The sequence below is a fragment of the Haliotis cracherodii genome, unplaced genomic scaffold (genome assembly GCF_022045235.1).
Source record: "Haliotis cracherodii isolate W230 unplaced genomic scaffold, xgHalCrac1.p SCAF_34, whole genome shotgun sequence".
NCBI lineage: Eukaryota > Metazoa > Mollusca > Gastropoda > Lepetellida > Haliotidae > Haliotis > Haliotis cracherodii.
This window is the reverse complement of record NW_027266291.1, coordinates 1165292-1189227: the sequence shown is the minus strand read 5'-3', so window position 1 is coordinate 1189227 and position 23936 is coordinate 1165292. Positions and strand designations below refer to the sequence as shown.

Here is a 23936-nt window from a genome sequence, read left to right as displayed (position 1 = left end):
TACTGAGGTTGCAGTCCATTCAGTCTGCATACAGCATGTACTGAGGTTGCAGTCCATTCAGTCAGCATACATGATCATACTACCACCGGTAGCACACTTGACGCCGCACAGCAGTACTCCTGCTTGACGGCTGCGGCCTATAAACAAACCAGACAATCGAGTTATGGACCCGGAAACCCGATAGCACATTACTAATTTTGTTGAAACAAAAAGCGACATGTTAATGTTGAACTACGTCTTCGGCGTACAAGTGAAGAGATTCCGCTGCATACAAACAAAGACAAACGTTTAAGAAACATGTCACCTAATTCGAACACCTGTATTTCTCATGATTGATGCATCTACATATACGATAGGAAACATTCTCTAATGATGCATACCTACAGTCTGGGCATATACTGTTCATACATCATATTATTGCGTTAACCCCTTGTGGACCACGCTTTAATATAACTACAGTTATATAGCAGTACATGTGTGGGTGTGGGTCATAGTCATAAGGACTCGTCATCATGTATTGTGATGTCAGGCCTTGTTAGTCTTCCTGGTGCTGAACCAATCCATTCAAGCTAATCCAAATATAAACTTCTGGACATAATAAGGGATCGTATGAAGGATGAATGGGAAGAGTTCATTCAGTGATAACGTTTAGTGATACTTGCCAGGAATTAGTTTTTAGTCTTATGCCTCAAAACCTACATCCTATCTTCCCAGAGAGCCTGCATGCGTATTGTGTCACCCGTGCATCACCGTGTACAGTATCATGGCGAAAAAATACATGAGAGTAGCGCACCCTTTGAAAGCATTTGGCATGATAGGTCGGGAAACAACTGGGTTATGGAATTTGATGCAAAATCCCGCATGATCATGGCAAACGTCAATAAGACAGGCCGTGAACACGACAGATTAAACTTAAAGTTTTGCCATTTAACTTTCCTTGTCACCTCCTTGATTTACATAAGGTCGTTGAACACACGAGTAATCATTGTTGATTTTCCAGTCAATGCGAGTCCTTATTTTGTCCATGACGCATGAAGAAAAAGTGGTGTGTGAAAACAAACTATATGAGATTCTTCAAAAACAATGTGCGGGAACAGATTTATACGCAATTGAATATTAACTCAATACTGCATCGGCTCACTACATCGGTTATATCACCGTACAAGTCGCAGACAAATACCATTTGGGTTAGATAGATAGATAGATAGATAGATAGATAGATAGATAGATAGATAAGCTCACACGCCGTGGTATAACTGGAATAACGATAACCAACATGGCTTTTAGGGTCTTCAATCACTGCCCAGTGTGCTGAAGCAGCCGGGTTTTTTTTCTGGGATTACGGCTACAAAATAACAATCATTCCTCTCCAATTGCAGCAATTAGGCCTAGAGGCGCCCCATACTGCTTAATCCACGCCTCCGTGTTTAACGTTTGCCGTGTGCGTTGCCGACGGGTATTGCACGCTCAGGGGCTCTCCATGTGTTAGTGATATGTGGTGTTCCTCTCTGTGTAAACAAGCCATGCCACATGTATGCTGCTGCTGTGTTTATACAGTCAGATACAATATGTAATAGTAGAAGCAAATGCCCCATAAACGATCTCTCTGGGTTTGCATGAAAGAGAATTTTGGATCGTGTCGGTGCTAAACGATTGTATTTGCCCCTACATAAAGGTTTCTGGTCGAAGTAGAAGATATCCGATTTAGCAGTATTTGATGCGTAGGTGAAGTTAAGTGGAATCCTTCTCACAGAATCTGGTAAGCTTTCCGGCATGTCGAATACACATTGTACGGTTGTCTTCTAAAAGTGAACATTTTGTCTCGTGATCAACTGGCAGACGGGTCAAGGACCCTTTCTGAAGTAGTTGTCCCAAAGGTGATTAACACATATTTGTTTTTTATTTCGATATTCTGTTTTCTATTTATTCTAAGTGATCTCAAATAACCACCAACACTTCAAAACCCCAGATGCACACAGATAGACACAGTGACACACACATAGACACATACATACACACATAGACACAGATACATACACATATAGACACAAATACACACACATAGACACATATACACACACATACACACAGATACATACACACATAGACACAGATACATACACACATAGACACATATACACACACATAGACACAGATACATACACACATAGACACAGATACACACACATAGACACAGATACACACACATAGACACATATACACACACATAGACACATATACACACACATAGACACAGATACATACACACATAGACACAGATACATACACAAATAGACACATATACACACACATAGACACAGATACATACACACATAGACACAGATACACACACATAGACACATATACACACACATAGACACATATACACACACATAGACACAGATACATACACACATAGACACAGATACATACACATATAGACACAAATACACACACATAGACACATATACACACACATACACACAGATACATACACACATAGACACAGATACATACACACATAGACACATATACACACACATAGACACAGATACATACACACATAGACACAGATACACACACATAGACACAGATACACACACATAGACACAGATACACATAGACACAGATACACACACATAGACACATATACACACACATAGACACAGATACATACACAAATAGACACATATACACACACATAGACACAGATACATACACACATAGACACAGATACACACACATAGACACATATACACACACATAGACACATATACACACACATAGACACAGATACATACACACATAGACACAGATACACACACATAGACACAGATACACACACATAGACACAGATACATACACACATAGACACAGATACACACACATAGACACATATACACACACATAGACACAGATACATACACAAAGACACAGATACACACACATAGACACAGATACATACACACAGAGACACAGATACATACACACATAGACACAGATACATACACATAGACACATATACACACACATAGACACAGATACATACACAAAGACACAGAACAACACACATAGACACAGATACACATAGACACAGATACACACACATAGACACATATACACACACATAGACACAGATACATACACAAATAGACACATATACACACACATAGACACAGATACATACACACATAGACACAGATACACACACATAGACACAGATACACACACATAGACACAGATACACACACATAGACACATATACATACACATAGACACATATACATACACAAAGACACAGATACATACACACATAGACACAGATACATACACACAAAGACACAGATACATACACACATAGACACAGATACACACACATAGACACACATACACATACATAGACACAGATACATACACATAGACACAGATACACCCACATAGACACAGAGACATACACACATAGTAACAGCGACATACACAAAGACACAGATACACACACAAAGAAACAGATACACACACACAGACACAGACACAGACACACACAGATACACACACATGGACACAGCGACACACACATAGACGCATAGTTACACACACAGACACAGACACAGACACAGAAACACACGTATAGACACAGAGACACACACATACAGACACAGATACACACACAAAGACACAGAGACACACACATACAGACACAGATACACACACAAAGACACAGAGACAAATACATAGACACAGAGACACACGCATATAAACTGATACACACAGAGTAACAGACATACACATAGACACAGAGACACACGCATAGAAACTGATACACACAGAGTAACAGACATACACATAGACACAGAGACACAAACAGACACAGACAAAGACACAGAGACACACACAGACACAGATACACACATAGACACAGATACACACACATAGACACAGATACAAATACAGACACAGATACACACACATAGACACAGATACACACAGAGACACACACATAGATAGACACAGAGACACACACATAGAAACACATACACACAGTAACAGAGATACACATAGACACAGAGACACACACAAATACACAGAGAAACACACACAGACACAGATAAACATACAAAGACACAGAGACACACAGACACAGACACACACAGATACACACACATAGACACAGAGACACACACATAGAGACAGATACACATATAGACACAAAGACACACTCATAGACACAGACACACACAAAGACACAGGGATACACACATAGACACAGGTACACACACAGACACAGCGACACACAAATAGACATAGATATACACACACACACACACACACACACACATAGACACAGAGAAACACACAAAGACACACACAAAAGACACAGAGACACACACAGACGCAAACGCACGCGCGCGAACAAACACAGGAACGCATACTCACACATACAAAAAGGGTACCGAAACTATCTCATTATATGAAGATTCATTTATGGAACAATCATACTTTGTGTCAAATTCATAAAAAAACAGCTCTTTATTACAAAGCTTCAATGTCACCCACATGATATATTGGACCCATTCTTCCCCGGCGCCTAATCTAAACAGAAGGGAATCTTACTTGGAAAAATGCTCGTTCTGGCTGAGACTGTAAAGGCTGGTTAGCCCGCAGATGAAGGCGATCATGACGGTGAAATAGATGAAGATGAACTTGCCCACATCCTGCAGCATTCTGCCATATGAGATCTGAAGCTGGCCAAACGTCTCGCTGGCCGGGAGGATATAGGCGATTCTGGCGAAGCTCAGTACATTGGCAACGGAAAAGAGGACCTTGGACAGTATCTGTGGGTTTGGGATGCTGTCATCTAAAACATAACGGACCTGATTAAAACAAGTTGTAATATAGCAACCGCAAACGCGTTCAGTTGTTGACTCTTGTATAAGGCTTAATGTCAGAAACCGACACAATCAGGTCGAACATGTTTCGTCCAAATGGAAACATACAATATTTACGCCAACCGCAGAGTGCAGGCTATTAGAGAGGATGAGATGAGCAGACTAACACCTGCACACTGTTATCGATATGCTCTATGCAGCTGCCGACTCCACCGGGCCTCACTAAACCCACTTCAGAAAGGTGCAATATTTCAACATAATAATATCATGTCACAAATAGATGGAGGGGAGAGAGAGACCTTTGAATATGGGGTTGAGGTTCAAGCAGCGAGGGTTTGTCGATGACAAGTACGGGACAGGTTGCCTAGTGAGTGTAGAAGTCGTCGGATGGACAGCAGAGTATGAGGGAAATAACGCTTAATTCAGAACTCGGGTGTACAGTGGATCCCTGTGGACACTGTGGACACAACCAGTTAGACGAGGGAGATGGGTGTACATAGTTTTCGCCACTTTTAGCATTAGATGCAGCTTGGGACACCAGGACTGAGAATCCAACATCGTACACATGTTCGGCGTGACGGGCGAACGCTTCAAAGAATGTACCTTCCCCACTTCTTCTGATCCATGGACTGATTTGGAAGCGTTTGATATACTTGAATTTGTAAAAGTATTATTTTTAAAAAAGTAAGTTAGGGCATTGGTATTGTGTCAGAATATTGTTTTAATGATGTGAAAAAACAACCGATTCTCTAGGTAATTGGCATAAGTTTGTTTGTTTGTCGCGCTCAGCAATATTCCATCTAGATCACGATGCTCTGTAAATAGTCGAGTCTGTTCGTCAATACGTCGCCTCTTACAATATAAAGATGGGTAGCCGAAAATCAATTCTAACGCGGATCTTATATAGCAACACTCGTCGATTATCGCCAAGGAGCTTTGCCACTGTTATCGACTTGAGTTGATATATTTGACACGGAAAGGCACGAGGTGAAATATTTACGTGTTCTAATAGAAAAGGGATTTTGTAAAAAGTTGATAACGTGTGCTCACCTACCCTCGCTTGATATTAGCCCGGTTGTGTGAATGTCTTTGGTCTTAGTGTAGATAACCCCCTCTACTGCATACGATGCTGTGTACAGAGCCAACATCATGATGTCCATGTAGTTCCAGATCTGGGAGAAGTATTCCCTCACACCCTCCTCCCAGAGCTGCTTACACTCCGCCCAGAACATGCCTTGGTGGACAGAAAATATGGTTATTATATCCAGATCTGGGAGAAGTATAATTATCGTATGTGTAAAATGATGGGTAAGGATGCTCCTGACTATTCCACAGTTTGCCGTTGGTCTCTGTAGTTTAAAAGGGGTAGGGAGTCCACAGACGATGACCCAAGGTCAGGCAGGCCTTCAGATGCCACCCAACCGTAAATCTGTAACCTGCTATAGAAAGAAGAATTTTGTCTGACCGACGAGTGAATGTATCTGAACTTTCTAGGGAATTCCAAATATCAGTTGGAACTGTTGGAACCATTATTCATGTCATGTCAAAGGTATCTGCAAGATGGGTACCTAGAAAGCTCAGAGCTCAAGATCGCCATCGGACAACTGAAAGTTGTCGAGACCTCCTGGATCTCTGTACTGCTGATGAAGTGACGGGTGATGAAACGGATTCAGCACTGGGACCCAGAAACTAAAGTGGAATCCATGCAATGGAAGAACCCCAATTCTCCGCCTCCGAAGAAGTTTCGCACTCAACCATCGGCTGACTATGTAATGACCACCATATTTTGGGATGCATAGTGCTGATTGATTATATGCCACCAAAATTACAATCAATGGACAGTATTATGCTAATGTAATGAAAGAATTGCGAAAATCTATTTCAGAAACGCCGTTTGAGGTTAAACACGTGGTATTCTACTTTTGCATGACAACGCTCCGGTTCACAAGTCGAGAATTGCACAGGCCGCCATATGTGATGTGGATCCGAACAGTTGAATCACCCACCCTACAGCCCAGACTTAGCCCCCAATGACTATTTCCTGTTCCGGCGAATGAAATCTGCCCTACGTGGAAGATGCTTCCAGTATGACGAGGACATAAAGGTTGCCACAGAGGCATGGTTAGAGGTCCAATCTGCGGATTTCTGTTTAAGTGGTATTAAAAGCTTGAAGGACAAATGGAATAAGTGTATTGAGGTGAATGGAGATTATATTTAAAAATAAAAGTGCAAAAGATATTCTCCGACTTGGTCTTATATTGAAGTTGCAAAACATATTGAACGCCCCTCGTATATCCAGATCTGAGTGAGTATGCCCTCACACCCTCCTACCAGAGCTGCTAACATTCCCCCCTGAACATGCCCGCAAAGATAATTGAGTCATTTCTGTGGAGTTCCATGATATATATACTAAGTCAAATTAAAAACTTCACATTTTAAAAAGTAATCCCATATATGATATACAAGGGACAAATGTATCAGAGAAGGTAATTTTTAATCATTAATGTCCAAAGAAGGATTTAATTAACGGTGTGCTGCCATAAAAGGCAGAAGTTCTGGTTCCAGTACCTTGTCGCGGTAAGCAGCAGCGTTGAGGTTGCCATGGATGACAAGAAGCCTGGAACGTGCATTGCCACAGAAAGCACCCCACACCATGACACTTCCGCCTCAAAATCTGTCAACTTCCTGAACACAACACTGGGCGTAACGTTCATGACGGCGCCTCCACACCCTCGCCCTACCATCAGCAAATCGAAGATTAAATCGGGATTCATCACTGAAGATGACTTGATTCCAATTCCTCTGAGTCCATCGTAAGTCTCGCTGTGCCCACAATTGACGTTGACGTCTGTGTTATTGAGTCAGAATCGGCCAGCAGTATGGCCGTCGTGCTTGAAGGTGAGCAGTTCTCAGACGGTTTCGAACTGTTTGCGCACTCAGTACACCCCTAAACAGTTCATTTCTGGTTGATGTAGCCGTCAAAAATCGGTTACGGAGGTGACGTAAGACAATCTGACGATCCTCAGCATGTGACGTCACACGTGGTCGACCTGGCCGAGGGCGATCAGCGGTGGTACCCGTTTGCTGTAGACGCGTCTGTAAATCATAAAGAGTCCGTCGACTACAACCCATCGTCCTTGCGACTTCAGCTACGGACGTTCCCGTCTGCAACATGCCGATGGCACGTTCACGTTGTACATTTGAAAGGCGTGGCATGACAAATGGCCGTAAAGACTTTTGTTTTCTTGTGTTTTTCTTTTTTTGTTAATAACTGCTAACAAGTATGTCTGAAAACACGTGCGGTATTATGGCCACGTGACCAGTTGCATGTGAAAAACCACTTTTGCCACTATAGTGCTGTGCACATGATTTTGATCGATTCACCTGCACAAAAACAGGTGTTATCTGAAGACAATACGTGGCCATTACTGTTTAAATACACAATAAGGGCCCACAGTGATAACTGGTGAAAATGTTAAAATTTTAGGATTGTGAAGTTTTTATTTTGGTTCAGTATACATTGACATCTTAGAAACTTTTAATAAAAAAGGGAATATATTCGGAATCTGTTCACCCTGAGGTTACCTTGGTAGGATGAGATGGCATTGCACTTTATGTGCAGCTTGAGTTAAACGCATACACATCCGTTAACTGAGGTAAAATTATATTATTAATCCTTCGCTGACGAGGGGCTTTATCAAGGAACCCAGCTGTTGTTATTGGTAGTAGTAGTAGTAGTTGTAGTAGTAGTAGTAGTAGTAGTGGTAATGACAGTGGAAATGGTAGTAGTAGTATCAGTATCAGTAAAAGTATAAGTAGTCCATGAAAGTAACAAAATTTTGAAGCTTGTGTGACACCGTACCTAATACATAGAACATGATGAGACTGTTGACGGTACCCTTTGTCCCCTCAAACAAGTCCGCATGGTTAGAAGATCCCAGTGTGGTGGCCACAAACAGCAGGACAAGGAACGCCGTGTAGGAACAAATGTAGTTCATGAACTTCATAAAAGGACTTCTCAATACCTCGCCAATCTGAAACACACTATCTAATATAATTTATCATTTTTGGGATCAAAACAGTTGAAGCTAGTAACAAGAGTAACAAGTTACAAGACTATCCTCTGACCAAGGCTGCTAAGCGGGGTACCTTAGAGTAGGGCAGGAATACGTAGACGATGGCCGTGACGGGTATGAACATTATTCCGAGCGGCGCAAGGAAAAGTTTCATCATGACCGGCTGATGTTGGAACCATGGCACGCCGGTGTACCACATGCTCATCAGATGCTCCTGAGAACTGGCGTGGGCAATGAACTACAAATACACAACACGAACAAAATTTACAGAAATCTATTCTGCTTAGATAGCATGTTACCTGTCATTGCAACCATAATGGATGTTTGGTCTGCTCCTCAACCTTTATTTTTGTTTTTAAGAATATTATATAAATTAAAACTGCGTCTTACACTGCAGTAGAACAGAATAGAAATTGTTATGATTCAAAACAGCTTAACTTCCATCGCATTTGTGACGCATGCATTTCCTGGAACCTGCAATACCTTATCGGTATAGCCTTCAATGACTGTCAATATTCTTCAATACAACCTTTGTATCGCTTTCTGTAAAACCTGTGGTGTCTTAAATGTAAGCCGAACACAAGTAGTTTTCGGTGACATCCGTGACCTTCAAACGCTAGTACTCGACCTAATGTTTAACGTGCTCCCTGGTATTGTACATGTGAACAATGTACAAGCAACCTTCAGTACACAACCGGTACCGTGCGTTTAAACTTGCGAACTGCCAATACGTCCATTGTAATTACCTAGTATGTAGTATGAAATACATACCTGCAGGTTTCAACGTAGGTATAGTCCAAGTTTCCCTTTATTATAGTAAATATCCTCCAAGCAGCCTTCAAAAGTAGCATTTAGTACCTTAGGCATACATTTCAACTCTTCATCGTTAACATAAGACCAAAGTCACTCCCTCCAACATCGTTGGCAAAAGTGCATCAATGTGGAAGAGGATTATGTAATAAAATATATACTGAGTCAAATTAAAAACTTCACATTTTAAAAAGTAATCCCATATATGATAAACAAGGGACATATGTATCAGAGAAGGTAATTTTTAATCATTAATGTCCAAAGAAGGATTTTATTAACGGTGTTAACCATAATGTGTTCCAAGCACCTACGGTATTCGGTAATAACATCAACAGTTAAAATCATAAGTCCCAAGCACGAGAATCTGATGGCACACAAGTTCAGTAGCGTGTATGGCCATCATGTGCGTTGAAAACTGCCACACAATGCCTCCGCATGGACCTTGTGATGCTTGTAAACACATGATTGGGAAGACGACGCCATTGTTGCTGCAAAATGGTGCCAAGATCTTGCAAATTCTGTGGTTGGTTCTGGAGAGTGCGCAGACTTCTGCCAAGAGCATCCAAGACGTGTTTGATGGGATTGAGGTCGGGAGACCTTGACGGCCAGTCAATGACGTTGACTCCCGCATTCTGAAGGACATTCCTTGTCAAAATTGCTGTGTGGGGTCTGGCATTGTCGTGTTGAAAAGATCAAACCGGGTCCATGTGCTGCCATAAAAGGCAGAAGTTCTGGTTCCAGTACCTTGTCGCGGTAAGCAGCAGCGTTGAGGTTGCCATGGATGACAAGAAGCCTGGAACGTGCATTGCCACAGAAAGCACCCCACACCATGACACTTCCGCCTCAAAATCTGTCAACTTCCTGTACACAACACTGGGCGTAACGTTCATGACGGCGCCTCCACACCCTCGCCCTACCATCAGCAAATCGAAGATTAAATCGGGATTCATCACTGAAGAGGACATGATTCCAATTCCTCTGAGTCCATCGTAAGTCTCGCTGTGCCCACAATTGACGTTGACGTCTGTGTTATTGAGTCAGAATCGGCCAGCAGTATGGCCGTCGTGCTTGAAGGTGAGCAGTTCTCAGACGGTTTCGAACTGTTTGCGCACTCAGTACACCCCTAAACAGTTCATTTCTGGTTGATGTAGCCGACAACAATCGGTTACGGAAGTGACGTATGACAATCTGGCGATCCTCAGCATGTGACGTCACACGTGGTCGACCTGGCCGAGGGCGATCAGCGGTGGTACCCGTTTGCTGTAGACGCGTCTGTAAATCATAAAGAGTCCGTCGACCCATCGTCCTTGCGACTTCAGCTACGGACGTTCCCGTCTGCAACATGCCGATGGCACGTTCACGTTGTACATTTGAAAGGCGTGGCATGACAAATGGCCGTAAAGACTTTTGTTTTCTTGTGTTTTTCTTTTTTTGTTAATAACTGCTAACAAGTATGTCTCAAAACACGTGCGGTATTATGGCCACGTGACCAGTTGCACGTGAAAAACCACTTTTGCCACTATAGTGCTGTGAACATGATTTTGATCGATTCACCTGCACAAAAACAGGTGTTATCTGAAGACAATACGTGGCCATTACTGTTCAAATACACAATAAGGGCCCACAGTGATAACTGGTGAAAATGTTAAAATTTTAGGATTGTGAAGTTTTTATTTTGGTTCAGTATATAATACCTCAAGTCTTCTCATGTGATGCCCAGAACATATCAATCACCGCTCGAAGTTCAAGTCCTGTAAAGTTATCTTTAGTTTCTGACCTCCTGGTTTCAGTATATCCCTTGTTGTCCTTAATGCAGGTCATACAACTCCCGGTTCTTTCCGTATAACCCCATTAACCTTAAGTAACGCATCCCTACGCAAAAACATTTGCTTTTTGAACCAACCCTATTTCAGAAGGATGCTTTTGACTAGCATGTTGTAATGATAAACTACCATGGCTCAAGGGAAGAATCCTCTGATGCTGGTGGTAGTGGTGATCCCTTCGCCTCAACGCATCAAACATAAAAGATGGGATGAAAAACCTAACTTCCTGACACAACATTAAATCATTGTATGTTTCAACATCTCGAGGTTATTTATGATCTCATATTGCACCCATTAATGGATTGGTTCTTCAGTGAGTAAAAGACTGCAGTATGTTAATGGAAGGCAAACTGCACTGGAAACTAACTACTAACCAGCTGTTGGCGAACTGCATTATAGGCGAAATACAGTCAGTAAGAGATTGTGCGAAATAAATCTACCTTTTTCTGTTCATATTTGATGGCGGTTTTTATCCTTGAGAGATCCCGCACGTTTGATCCCCCATAAAGGGCTGCCATGACCTCCTCATTAGACCTGCACAGATCCAGAAGCTCTACCGCATACCTCTTGCATTGTTCACTCAGTGCCTTGTACTCGTTCTGGGGAAAAAGGCATTGTTAATATTGAAAACGTGAGCGGGCTGTATGTACCACGTGCTCGAATGCATATTCTAGTCATGCTTGATTCTGATTAGTCTTGGAATGTTAAAATCAGATATCCAATATCATTCGATACCTCAAAGTAAAAATGGCCTTAAACACAAAAACCTTGTGTATGAAAACATCGATCTGTCGATTGACTACTCCGTATTCAGTCATACGTCAGACTCATTTCCATAAGTTGCTCATCATGTTAATGGCGAACATAATAAGAGATCAAGATTGTCCTCTGGATCACCCTGGAAAATTATTTTAACAACTAGTGAAGAGTAACGGAAGTAGGTCACGTTCAGCTATGTGTAATTTCGGTATGGAGAGATCGTTCTTCGGAATATGTTACTGGAAGGTTATTCCAAACCAACTGGTACATGAGAAAAATCCACCATTGTGGACAACAACTTCTAGTCTATTGCATATAGCGATGTTTTGGTGCAGATTCTAACGCCATTATCTAGAGTTTCTATATTTAAGGAAAATCCTTATACAGATACATATATCATAACAAAGCTATCCATTAAACATCAAACTTTCATTATTTGAAGCGAACTATATCAACGTGGAGAGTCATCACGTCGTGACGTCATTCGTCCCAAAATTCCATGTGGAGTGACACCCCTTTTACAAACGGCAGAAAATGTCGGCTACGGCAATGTAATTCACTTGAAATGAGCGTCCAGAAAAAGTTAGCGTTGGAAAGAAATCCAGACCCGGCTGATGCTGTAAATGGATTGATATTAACGTTCTGTTAACTTCGGGTGTGTGTTTGAGTCATACTACGTCTGCTGACGACGGGGATTACCGCTTGAGGCGGCGCGATTGGACTTCCCGATGCAATACACGACAGTGTGGAGCTCATATTTCTTTTGGCAAGTCGACCATTCTCTGTTTTAGCTTCGAATGGACGCTTCATTTCGGTGACCCGACATGTACATGATTTATCTGGCCTCAAAGCCTGCATCATTCATAGCCTGAATCCATGTCGTCAGTTTTCCCTAATGATTTTTAATGTTATTTTTAGACATTGGGGAATTCCCGTAAAGTAGTTCTGTATGTTTCCTCTCGTAACAACGTAATCACGTGACACGCTGACGTTCATCGGGAAATAAACTACTGTCAGCTTGGTAGTGTTCATCTAGGCGAGGTCACCCGCTACTGTCAATATTTACTCATTAACTTCAAGAATCCCAATACAACAGTTGACTGGTACATAAGTACAACTTCAAAATAACTAAAAGACTGTGATTTAATAAGTTATTTGAAAAATAAATGAGTTCAGCGTTTAGTGTCACTACTTCTATAATCTGTCCAAGCAGTGCAAAAATGAAAGAGGTTGCGATCAAAATAAATCTATGTCCGTTTCATCAAGTCTTTTTTTGAAAAACTCTCTTTTGTAACCATTATTTTGAACTAGTCAAGAAAAGAAGTGATTAATCTTGAACTTGAATATTATTTAAACGTTTAAACCCATAACTTGGAAGAACAACTGGGTTGTAAATTTACACCTGTAATCCCCACTGTAAACAGTCTTTCAATTACAACCACGATAACACTGGTACTGTTTAATGAGTCATCAGGAATTTCTCTCCAACAGTTGTCTGGGACAACCGAATAACGTGTGCAGTAGATTTTACATTGACTCCTCCTAAATATGCCACGTGTATCATTACATCTTTAAAGTTACTCGAAAACGATATGCAGTGCACAGCGACTACACGGCGAACATAAGAGATGTGCTAATACTTTTTTTCATTCAGTAGAAAGTCAATACAATTTAAACAAAATGCAATATAACAGTTCAATTCGGAGAAAGACCTGTCAGTCCTGACCTCACTTAATTTTATCAGTAAACTCTGATCACATTACCGGACATTTGAATGGCGAAATGAAAGTAATTCGTGAACTGACAAATTCAAAAGAATTTAGTTAACAAGATGCTTGCCAATCTGACATAATGTTGTGTCAATCCGGGAATCTAATGAAGGGAGGGTGGGAATTGCAATAACCCCTGAGGAATGAGTCAGTTTAGAAGGGACCGTTGAATAAAGAAATATGAGGAAATTGCTGGGTACAGCAGTTATATTAATCACTCAACGATGTTGGACTGGTTGAAGAACTAATTGTTACAAACCTTGGAGATTTCTTTAGCAATTTATTCCAGCTTCATTTGCTCACAAGATGTGTGTAGTAATATTAATCACGTGTCAACCCTGGCCTGGTGGAACAATTAATTGTGGAAACCTTGAAGATCCCTTGACCTATTTACGCCAACATATGTTCACAAGACACCCATCTACAAGCACTATGAAACCAAATCTTTCTGGAATATGGCCAGTCAGATGCCCATTCGCACAATTTGTCAGGCATTCTCCAAACAAAGCCATCTCGCAAACACCCTTACGTGAAGGAAGAGAGGAAAGTTAATCACTGAAAGACCACATGAGCAGCGCCCCACACGGTCTGATATTTCAACCATTACTTCCTATCTACACCCGCTGGAGGCATAGTCTGACAAACACACGCTATGGGACGTGATGACCTGCGTGTGGGTTTCTGTTTGAAGGACCGTGTCTTCCACGTAGTGTGGTTGGCACATACTAATGGCAATTATATGCAGTACATGCCACGTTTGTTGGGAATGTATTCTTTTAAAGCACTTAGCATGGTTGTTTCATTTCTCAACAATAACTTATCCTACTCAGACACTGCTTTTGTAATTAAATGGAGAAAGGACATCCCAAATAAGCATATTTTCGTGAGCGTTAATTCAACAGATAGCGGGTATGAATTAACCTTAAATGAAGTCATCAGAAATGTTTATATAAATAATGTTCAATGAACTCCACTCAGTATGGAATACTGTCAGACACATTCTCGCATTCTCGCAATCTCGCGACCTTTGGAAAGAAACCTTTAGTAGCATAATATGCCAAACTGAGAGAAAGCGAAAATACGCGATTTTGGTAAGTCTCGCGTTCTCGCGACATCGTATCTTCGAGGTTTTTTTTACATAGCATTTCTGCAAAAGGCAGAGAATGCGAGAATGCGACATTTAGGCATGATGTAAATCTTGACTTGTGAAATCAAGCCACAAAAAAAACCCACAAAATTGCGAGAGCGCGAGAATGCTGCATTTCATTTTCACGCGTTTTAGTTTTATTTGTCCAGTGGACATACGTCTGTCAAGGTCTTCATGTTCCTGCAAGTAATTATCAAAGTGATGACTTAGCTTGAACATACTATGAAATTTATACCACAAATAGAACCAGCTATTACCTTTCTGTTGTTAGTCTTTGTTATGTAATGAAAAAAATTCCTCTCCAGCTGTAACATTTCGTTAGTAGGTTAAATGTAAACAGGCTCAACATAATTTAACAAATACATTCATGTCCAAAGATAATGTAAGCATTAAGGTGTTCATAATCCTGAGAAACAACCGTCAGTTCAGACATTAAATTGTCAGGAGATATTCACATGGTTTGTAGATATTATACAGAAGTTAACGAGAAGAAATACTATACTATTAATTCACATCACGAAATTGTCTCACTTTGTAAGAGGTTATAAACATTGTGATAACTTCGCATTAGCCCAAAATAGTAGGTATGTGACCTTATTATACGAATATTTGTTTTAACTGAATACCACATGAACCATACATACTGTGCATTACGGCAAGTCCACTTATCATAAATCATCATATGGTATCATACGCTCAAGTTATTGATCAATCACAGGCCAGTGAGTTTCTCTATTTGGCAACATGAGCCACGGCTAGCATTGTCTTCGTTTGTCTGAAGCTAGTTTCTCCGATGTTTTATACGACAATATATTCGGTACTTTAGGCCTTAAAGAATTAATGACTACATTTCCATCCCCGCCCGCCTCACATCATTATAGTGTCTCAAAATACCTACAGACAAGAGATCGCACATATGTGTGTTCCTAATTGTTTTACTTGATGGAATACTCCACATACATTCGTAGCCTTACTGTACGTGCATGTTGCATGTGACTCGCACCGCTCGACAGTAACTGTGCACGTGAATTAAATAGTTATAGTTCATTAAATGTAAAAAATATATAATGCCCCTCCTTTAAACACATGAATGATACTCTAACAATTGACTTCTTGTGGACTTAACATCCACATGTTCCGCATGCTCCTACTCCAAATGTACTCCAATTCACAACCTTGGCAACGTGCATGACTCCCAGTAAGTGAGTGCGTTTTGCTTAACACCGATTTGATCAGCGTTCCAGTTGTATCAAGGCTTGTTGGATTGATGGAACCTGCCATCATATGTTTCTGGGACGCCTAAGGGACGCAACTCTACACAGCGAATTGCGGCTCCTCTGACGTCAGAGCTACCCGTGCCCGCGGGTCTTGATGAGGTCTAAAAAGACGAGAACGCGAGATCGATCAAAAATCGCGATCTCGCGTTCTCGAAATCACAACTCTTCTAATTAGTTAGAAATAGTTGTATGGGCAATAGGCAGAAACATAAGAGATCACGACAATGGTACCCAAGAGACGTTATCTCGCGTTCTCACGGTTTCTTTTGAATATTTACATAAGTGTATAGGCAATTGGCAGAAATATGAGAGAATGCGATATTGGTCTGCCAAATGCCCATACAGTTTTATGTAAATGTTGAAATATAAACGCGAGACACTCGATCAATGTCGCGATCTCAAGTTCTAGCTGGGTTTTTTAAAATATTTACGTGTAACTGTATAATCTATGAGTCGAAACAGCCTGCGTAAAGATCGGGACAGTGTTATACACATTGTTCCGAATACTGTGTAAAAAAGAGAAGTTAATTTTAGGACCATGTACAACCTTGTGCAATTTCTCCTTCCGTTTGAGTGAATGCGACAGGGGATGTTGACGAATAAGGTACCACACCGTTTAAAATGAAACAAAAAAACAAAAAAAAACGTTTGTTTGTTTGTTCACGTGTAGGCTCATTTGCATTGAGTAATAACTCTACTTGTTTCACCCAAACTAAATTTCACTTCAATATCCATGTTGATTATACGCGAAGTGTTGCTGCAAACATATTGACATTATTCACCAGTTGAGACAATGTATGTGTTCCTCTCTCAATATAAATAGTATGCTTATATTTTAGTTCATTTTTGATACTTACAAATTAATTGAATTTCATTCTTATACAAGAGTGGCTATCTGGATCTTTACTTTTCGCCTAAACAATGGATATGGCATTACTGAATAATGATAGTGTAATATTTTGAGTTTCGGTTTGTTTATTTCTGAACAGGCAATAGATCCATAGTACAATAGTTGCATCATGTCACGTCATGGGGTGAATCACAAGCTTTCTCGTTAATAACATATATGGGGTATACATAATTTTTTACCATCTCCATGAAAGGACAAATTCGTAACGAAATAAAAAAAGTATTTGAATTGCCAGTTCAAGCTAAGAAAAAGAACAAAACACAATTCCGATTCTAAACTGAGAATGTTATACTGAAAATCATCTTTGCATTGTCTTTTTTCTTTCTTAACTGTTTGATTGGCATTATAGAGCTTGTTGAATAAAGTGTATGAACCTTTCCGATTAAAAAAGGTCTTAATAAAATTTATATTTTTAACAGGCAAATCAAGTGAATTACTCTCAGGTAGTCATCGAAATAAATAAAAAAAAAACGTGCAACTTTATGGATAACAATTTCTGGTTTACTGCAAGTAGCGAGGTTTCGATGTTGATTCTTACTCCGTATCAAGCTGGAGAGCCCACAACTAGGTAATGAGAGGTAATAATGCATGATATGTTGATAAGCAACACAAAAAAGCACACAGATAATTGGTTGAAGCCAGACGCACAGTGAGAATAACATATGGTACACGGAGTAATGAATCCAGATATATACATAAATAAATTATTACATAAAGAAAACGAAACAATTGCACTTTTCTTTTATTTCAACATGTCATCATATCACAAACAATGTCAATTCAACTTAAGCAAATGTCCACCGGCCTCTAAAAATTGCATCACATTGTTTCTTCCGTCAGCTAATTGGGCCTTGAGTCTCTGAATCCGCACTTCCCGATCTCTGTCCACTCGAACTGTGTGTCGAGGCGCTGCACCATGATGTATCTGCTCCTTCTGTCTTTCGACTCGATCTGCTTTCGTTCAGTGATGAACTGGCATAAGCTCTCGGCATTCTCTTCTTAAATCCCAAATGAAAACCCTCCAAATGGTTGTTGGAGGGAGGTCCAGTGTTGTTGTACTGGTGGCAAAGACCATGTCGTTAAACTGTTCAATTTTCCTTCCATCTGGACCCTGGTCCATGACATCAAGCCATGCATCCTGCGCTTGGTTGATTGGTAGAAGAGGTGTAGTCTACAACTCTCCGGACGTGAGCATGGACATTCGGGTTAGTAGTTCTGAGGCAGTCCAATGTCCACCAATGACACCAAATCGACTGGTTAAAGTGGAATACACACTGATCACGGCAGATTCCTAATCAGTCTGGATCACACCAGGAGATAAGTCACTGCTGCACTTTCGTCTGACGGTGCTCTTCAGCAAAGTGATCAGTCTAACAAGGCGGATTTCTATGCCTTCCGAGAGTTTTCATTAAGTGAAGTCCTGATGTTTAGTCTAGAGGCCGTATGCTTTGGCATATTATTATTATTATTATTATTATTATTATTATTATTATTATTATGTACAGATGAAAAAAATTAAAAAATTCAGCAAAGAGGGTTTGGGTGATATGAGGCTGTTCATTATTATTATTACAGCGAGGCTGTTTATTATTATACTAAAAAAGCAGCAAAGAGGGTTTGGGTAACAGCACACTCAGGCTGGTTAGGCTCATCATCAGCTCAGTGCCCTTGCCCGCTCTGCACACAGCCCAAACAGCGAATGGGACTTCTCACAGGAAGCGCTGCGAGTCAAATCCACACAGAACTTTTCGGAGAATGTGAAGACTCCTCAACACTGCAGCCTTCTGCATTACCCAGATTGTCAGAAGGGCTGTATTCCTGCCAACAAACCCGGTACTCTCCCAATGCCAGTCAACAGATAGGGGGGTACCAAACCTAAGGCACCGATAACAATGGGGAGTCGGACAACTTGGTACTTGGGATGCAAGGGTGACATTTAGAAAGCGAGGTCTGCGTATTTGCCATTTTTTTCCTGAATCGTGGCAATTACATTAGTGTCAAAGGGGACAGAAAATTCAATAACATAAATGGTTTCATTGGATTTATCAAAAAGGACAAGATCATGTTTGTTGGCCATTGATAGGTATTCCAAATAATTTTGAATTTAACATTTTCCATAACGCCCTCTACATATTCCGGGTCGTACCTAGGATGGACCTCTGTGAATACCATGAGCAAGGCGAAGACTCCATCATGTCGCTTAATATACTGAGTGTGCCAAAGCCGGGCATCTACTGACTGACTCGACAGTCTAATTACATTCATTGCATTATTTACAATTCATATTTACATTGACGGTTCCGAGTGTGAAGTTACTGGTCCTGAGCATCAAACAGAAAGCCTTCTTTTTCACTTTTCAGCCAACCGACTCAGCATGGTTGCTGCCCTCAACACACTGCACATAAACTCGATGCAGTGGTCGTTCAGATAGCCTCTCCCTGAAAAAAAACTGAATATGGGCCGATTTGATATGGCACTTCGCTTGGTTGACACTCATTTCTGTACCGCCCAGCAGTACACGGATGCCTAAAGTAGATAATGTGTTCTTTAGAAAAGATCAAACTAACAAGTGTTTTCTGAACATTAAATAATTTTCTGAACTGACATGTTGGCGGGATGTGTATAGTTTCTCATTACCCAATCTAGGAAATCATGCATATGACCAATATATCATGATACCAATGCCATCCTAATTTATGACTTTACTGTTCAATATCACAATTTGTTCCAGAATTAACGGTTTCATATTATGTAAAGAATTATTATGTTTTTTAAAACACATAACGATTGTCCATGTAAAATATGTTGATACTAGCAACGAATTTGTATATAGTTGTTGTCGGTACAATCTATGTATAAAAAGAAAAAGAATAGAAAAAAGTAAACTGACTTTTCTGTAAACAAATACTAATGCTTCTTATGATAACGATGTTAACATTCGTTTGGGTTAACAATGAGTATCATTCAATACTATCTCCATACATATGGGATAAGGGGCGGCATTCATTGTATTTCCGTAGTTTCTGGGTTGATTATGAAATAGTTGCTGGGACACTGAGTCTTACCTTATATATATAGTTTCAATTATGCCAATTTTGTTTGCCCAAGGCAATAGTTGATTATGTTTTTGTTATTGGAAATTGCGCTCTGAAGAAACTTTGAACTGAATATAATATATGTAAGGATTGACATATTTTAAGAAATGGCTAAAGTGAAGAATGGTTTCATGTGTAAGACAATCGGTTCCATAGTATATTATAATCTAATGTTGTCGTTCCTCAGGCGTCACAGAAACCTATGGTCGTCCTGATTATGTTTCAAAGTGATCCAGCATCGTGCCCGTGCTCCTAAGCGAGTGAGTGAGGTGGGTTTAACGCCGCTTTCAACAGTATTCGAGTTATATCGAAACGTCGCTCCTAATAAAGAAGTTTTTCATTCATACTGTATATCTTATCCTTACTTTGCCATAGATTGCACAGTGTGAAATGGGGGCTTGGTGTAAAATCAACGTCAGATAGAATGTATAGCTCCAGACCACTACGTAGTACACTGTAAAATAATCCCGTATGCTTTAACTTTAAAAGTGCTGGCAGCTGGTTGCCAGGAAGGACCGTACATGGAAACGTCCATACCGTATCCATGGTACACCCGTGTCTACGAAAGGGACGTTTTATGTAGGATCTTTTAATGGCAACCAGCTGCCAGGACGTTTACCGTAGGTAAGAGTGATACAATTCTTTTTACCATACAAAACTATTAAAAGTGGATTACAAATAAACACCACATAATTGACCAAATAACAGACTGAGTTTTATTTAGAACTTTTACTAAAGTTGGTGACAATACACACAAACATTCATCGGAATTGAGGAAAATTCACACAATTAATTGTACAACTGACAGGGCCCAAGCATAAACATAATCTGAATATACACGTTATATCGGTCATTGTGAAAATATCGGTGTTTTGAAGGTTGAAAAGTTCTCAAAAGACCTGTTGCAGCTCTCATGACAACAAACAGTTAATGTATCCCCGTCAGTATGCAGTACCTATCAGTTCCGAGTTACCACACAACTATGAGCATCGAGCGTTGTACGAAAATGGCGCCGACTAAACTTGCTCGGATGATATCCCACAGTGTTCTGGTTTCACTACACCACATCGTAGCGCACCACACGATCGCGAGACTGTAAGTATGTTTCACTGGAAATATATCCCGGAAACAAACCGTCATAGTATCCGTAGTGACTGTATATGAGCTTTATGGTGGGTCTAGTTTTTTGTCAGGCAATTGTTTGCAGTGTACACATATATCAACATTCAAATTGTTTTCTGATTAGGTTTTTCGACATACATGTACATGGCCGTATTTACATTAAATTTAGATCCACATCCTCATCACACAAGTTCATATTTGCAGACATATTTACGAAAATGCCTTGGTTAAATATGTGTAACTTTCTAGGCGTTGTCAAACTGCAGATGTCAATGTAACAAACAAAAGTACAGAATGAGGTTCTACATGGAACGAACTAACATTAATCTGGCTATATTTCAATATGCGGTCCTACGTTGCAGTTACATATTTCTCAAAGCTGACTCACGAACTGTAGTGGGTATAAAACTGTGGCCAATTCTTGAACCTTCCTCGGAGCGGTCGTCCTAGGGTCACCACACCTCGACAAGATCGGCAGATTACCCGTCAACACCACCGACATCCGTTCCTAACTGCAAGTGAAAGTGCGCGAGAGACCATAGGAAAACATAATCGACACATTGGTCGGGACACAGTGATCCGACGTCTCCGTTCCAACAACCTCAGATGTCGCTGACCAGCACGTCGTCCTGTTATCCAACCACGGCATCGACAAGCACGACTTCAGTGGGCACAGGGTCATCACAATTGGCGTCATCGTGAGTGGAGGCGTGTCATCTTCTCTGATGAAAGTCGCCTTTGTGTCTCCCACGCAGACGGGAGAGTCAGAATTTGGCGGCGTCGAGGTTATCGTTTCGCTGACAGAAACGTTGTGGAAAGGGATCCATGGGGTGGACCTAGCGTCATGATAAAAATTATGGGCAGGGATTGGACTTAATGCGAGACTAGGATCCATGTGCTTCCTGAATGTTGGTCAAGGTCGGGGACATGGCGTCACTGCTCAGCGGTATATCGACCAAGTGATCAGACCCCGCACAGTTCCATTTTTTGCACATCATCAACAACACATTTTCCAGCAGGACAACGCTCGTCCCCATGTTGCCAGAGCTACCATGGCCTTTCTGCAACAACACGACATCCGTGTTCTACCGTGGCCAGCCCTCAGCCCTGACCTGAACCCCATCGAACACTGATGGGATGAGGTTCAAAGGCGACTGCACAATGTGAGCCCAGTCCCTACAACTGCCTATGAACTACGCACAGCTGCTCTGGATGTGTGCAGGAGGATCCCTAGGGCCTTCACAAATCGTCTGATCAATGTGTGGCAGTGATCAATGCTAATGGTGGTCACACCAGGTATTGACTGACATTTCGGGTATTGACCCGAAACTGTGTAAGCCCTTAACATTTGAAAAAAACAATTATGTCATCTGCCTTTTAATCCATTAAACTGTCTTCAGTCAAATGTTTGTCAATCTTGCCCTATTAGTATTTCTTGTCTTTACTGTTGAAAATAAATAACATGTATACTGCATACTCGACTTGCGTTTCTTTTGCGTCTGAGTCACTCATCTGGCTGTTTATCAGGATGTGGTCCTACAAGTCAGGGAAAGATCTCCAGTATCTGAGTCACTCATCTGGCTGTTTATCAGGATGTGGTCCTACAAGTCAGGGAAAGATCTCCAGTATCTGAGTCACTCATCTGGCTGTTTATCAGGATGTGGTCCTACAAGTCAGGGAAAGATCTCCAGTATCTGAGTCACTCATCTGGCTGGTTATCAGGATGTGGTCCTACAAGTCAGGGAAAGATCTCCAGTATCTGAGTCACTCATCTGGCTGGTTATCAGGATGTGGTCCTACAAGTCAGGGAAAGATCTCCAGTATCTGAATCACTCATCTGGCTGTTTATCAGGATGTGGTCCTACAAGTCAGGGAAAGATCTCCAGTATCTGAGTCACTCATCTGGCTGTTTATCAGGATGTGGTCCTACAAGTCAGGGAAAGATCTCCAGTATCTGAGTCACTCATCTGGCTGGTTATCAGGATGTGGTCCTACAAGTCAGGGAAAGATCTCCAGTATCTGAGTCACTCATCTGGCTGGTTATCAGGATGTGGTCCTACAAGTCAGGGAAAGATCTCCAGTATCTGAGTCACTCATCTGGCTGTTTATCAGGATGTGGTGCTACAAGTCAGGGAAAGATCTCCAGTATCTGAGTCACTCATCTGGCTGTTTATCAGGATGTGGTCCTACAAGTCAGGGAAAGATCTCCAGTATCTGAGTCACTCATCTGGCTGGTTATCAGGATGTGGTCCTACAAGTCAG

The 23936-nt window shown here is 41.0% G+C and overlaps 1 protein-coding gene across 1 annotated transcript in view; it reads right to left on the bottom strand.

The window, feature by feature from the left end:
- LOC139477682 (short transient receptor potential channel 7-like) overlaps positions 1 to 23936 on the bottom strand; it is a 62284-nt gene that overhangs the window by 15919 nt on the left and 22429 nt on the right. The window contains exons 3-7 of the mRNA XM_071260060.1: positions 12036 to 12194; positions 9036 to 9200; positions 8749 to 8920; positions 5941 to 6120; positions 4612 to 4855 (exon numbers count right to left, since the gene is read on the bottom strand). Coding sequence (XP_071116161.1) covers positions 4612 to 4855; positions 5941 to 6120; positions 8749 to 8920; positions 9036 to 9200; positions 12036 to 12194 — 920 coding nt within the window. The remainder of the gene's footprint in view (positions 1 to 4611; positions 4856 to 5940; positions 6121 to 8748; positions 8921 to 9035; positions 9201 to 12035; positions 12195 to 23936) is intronic.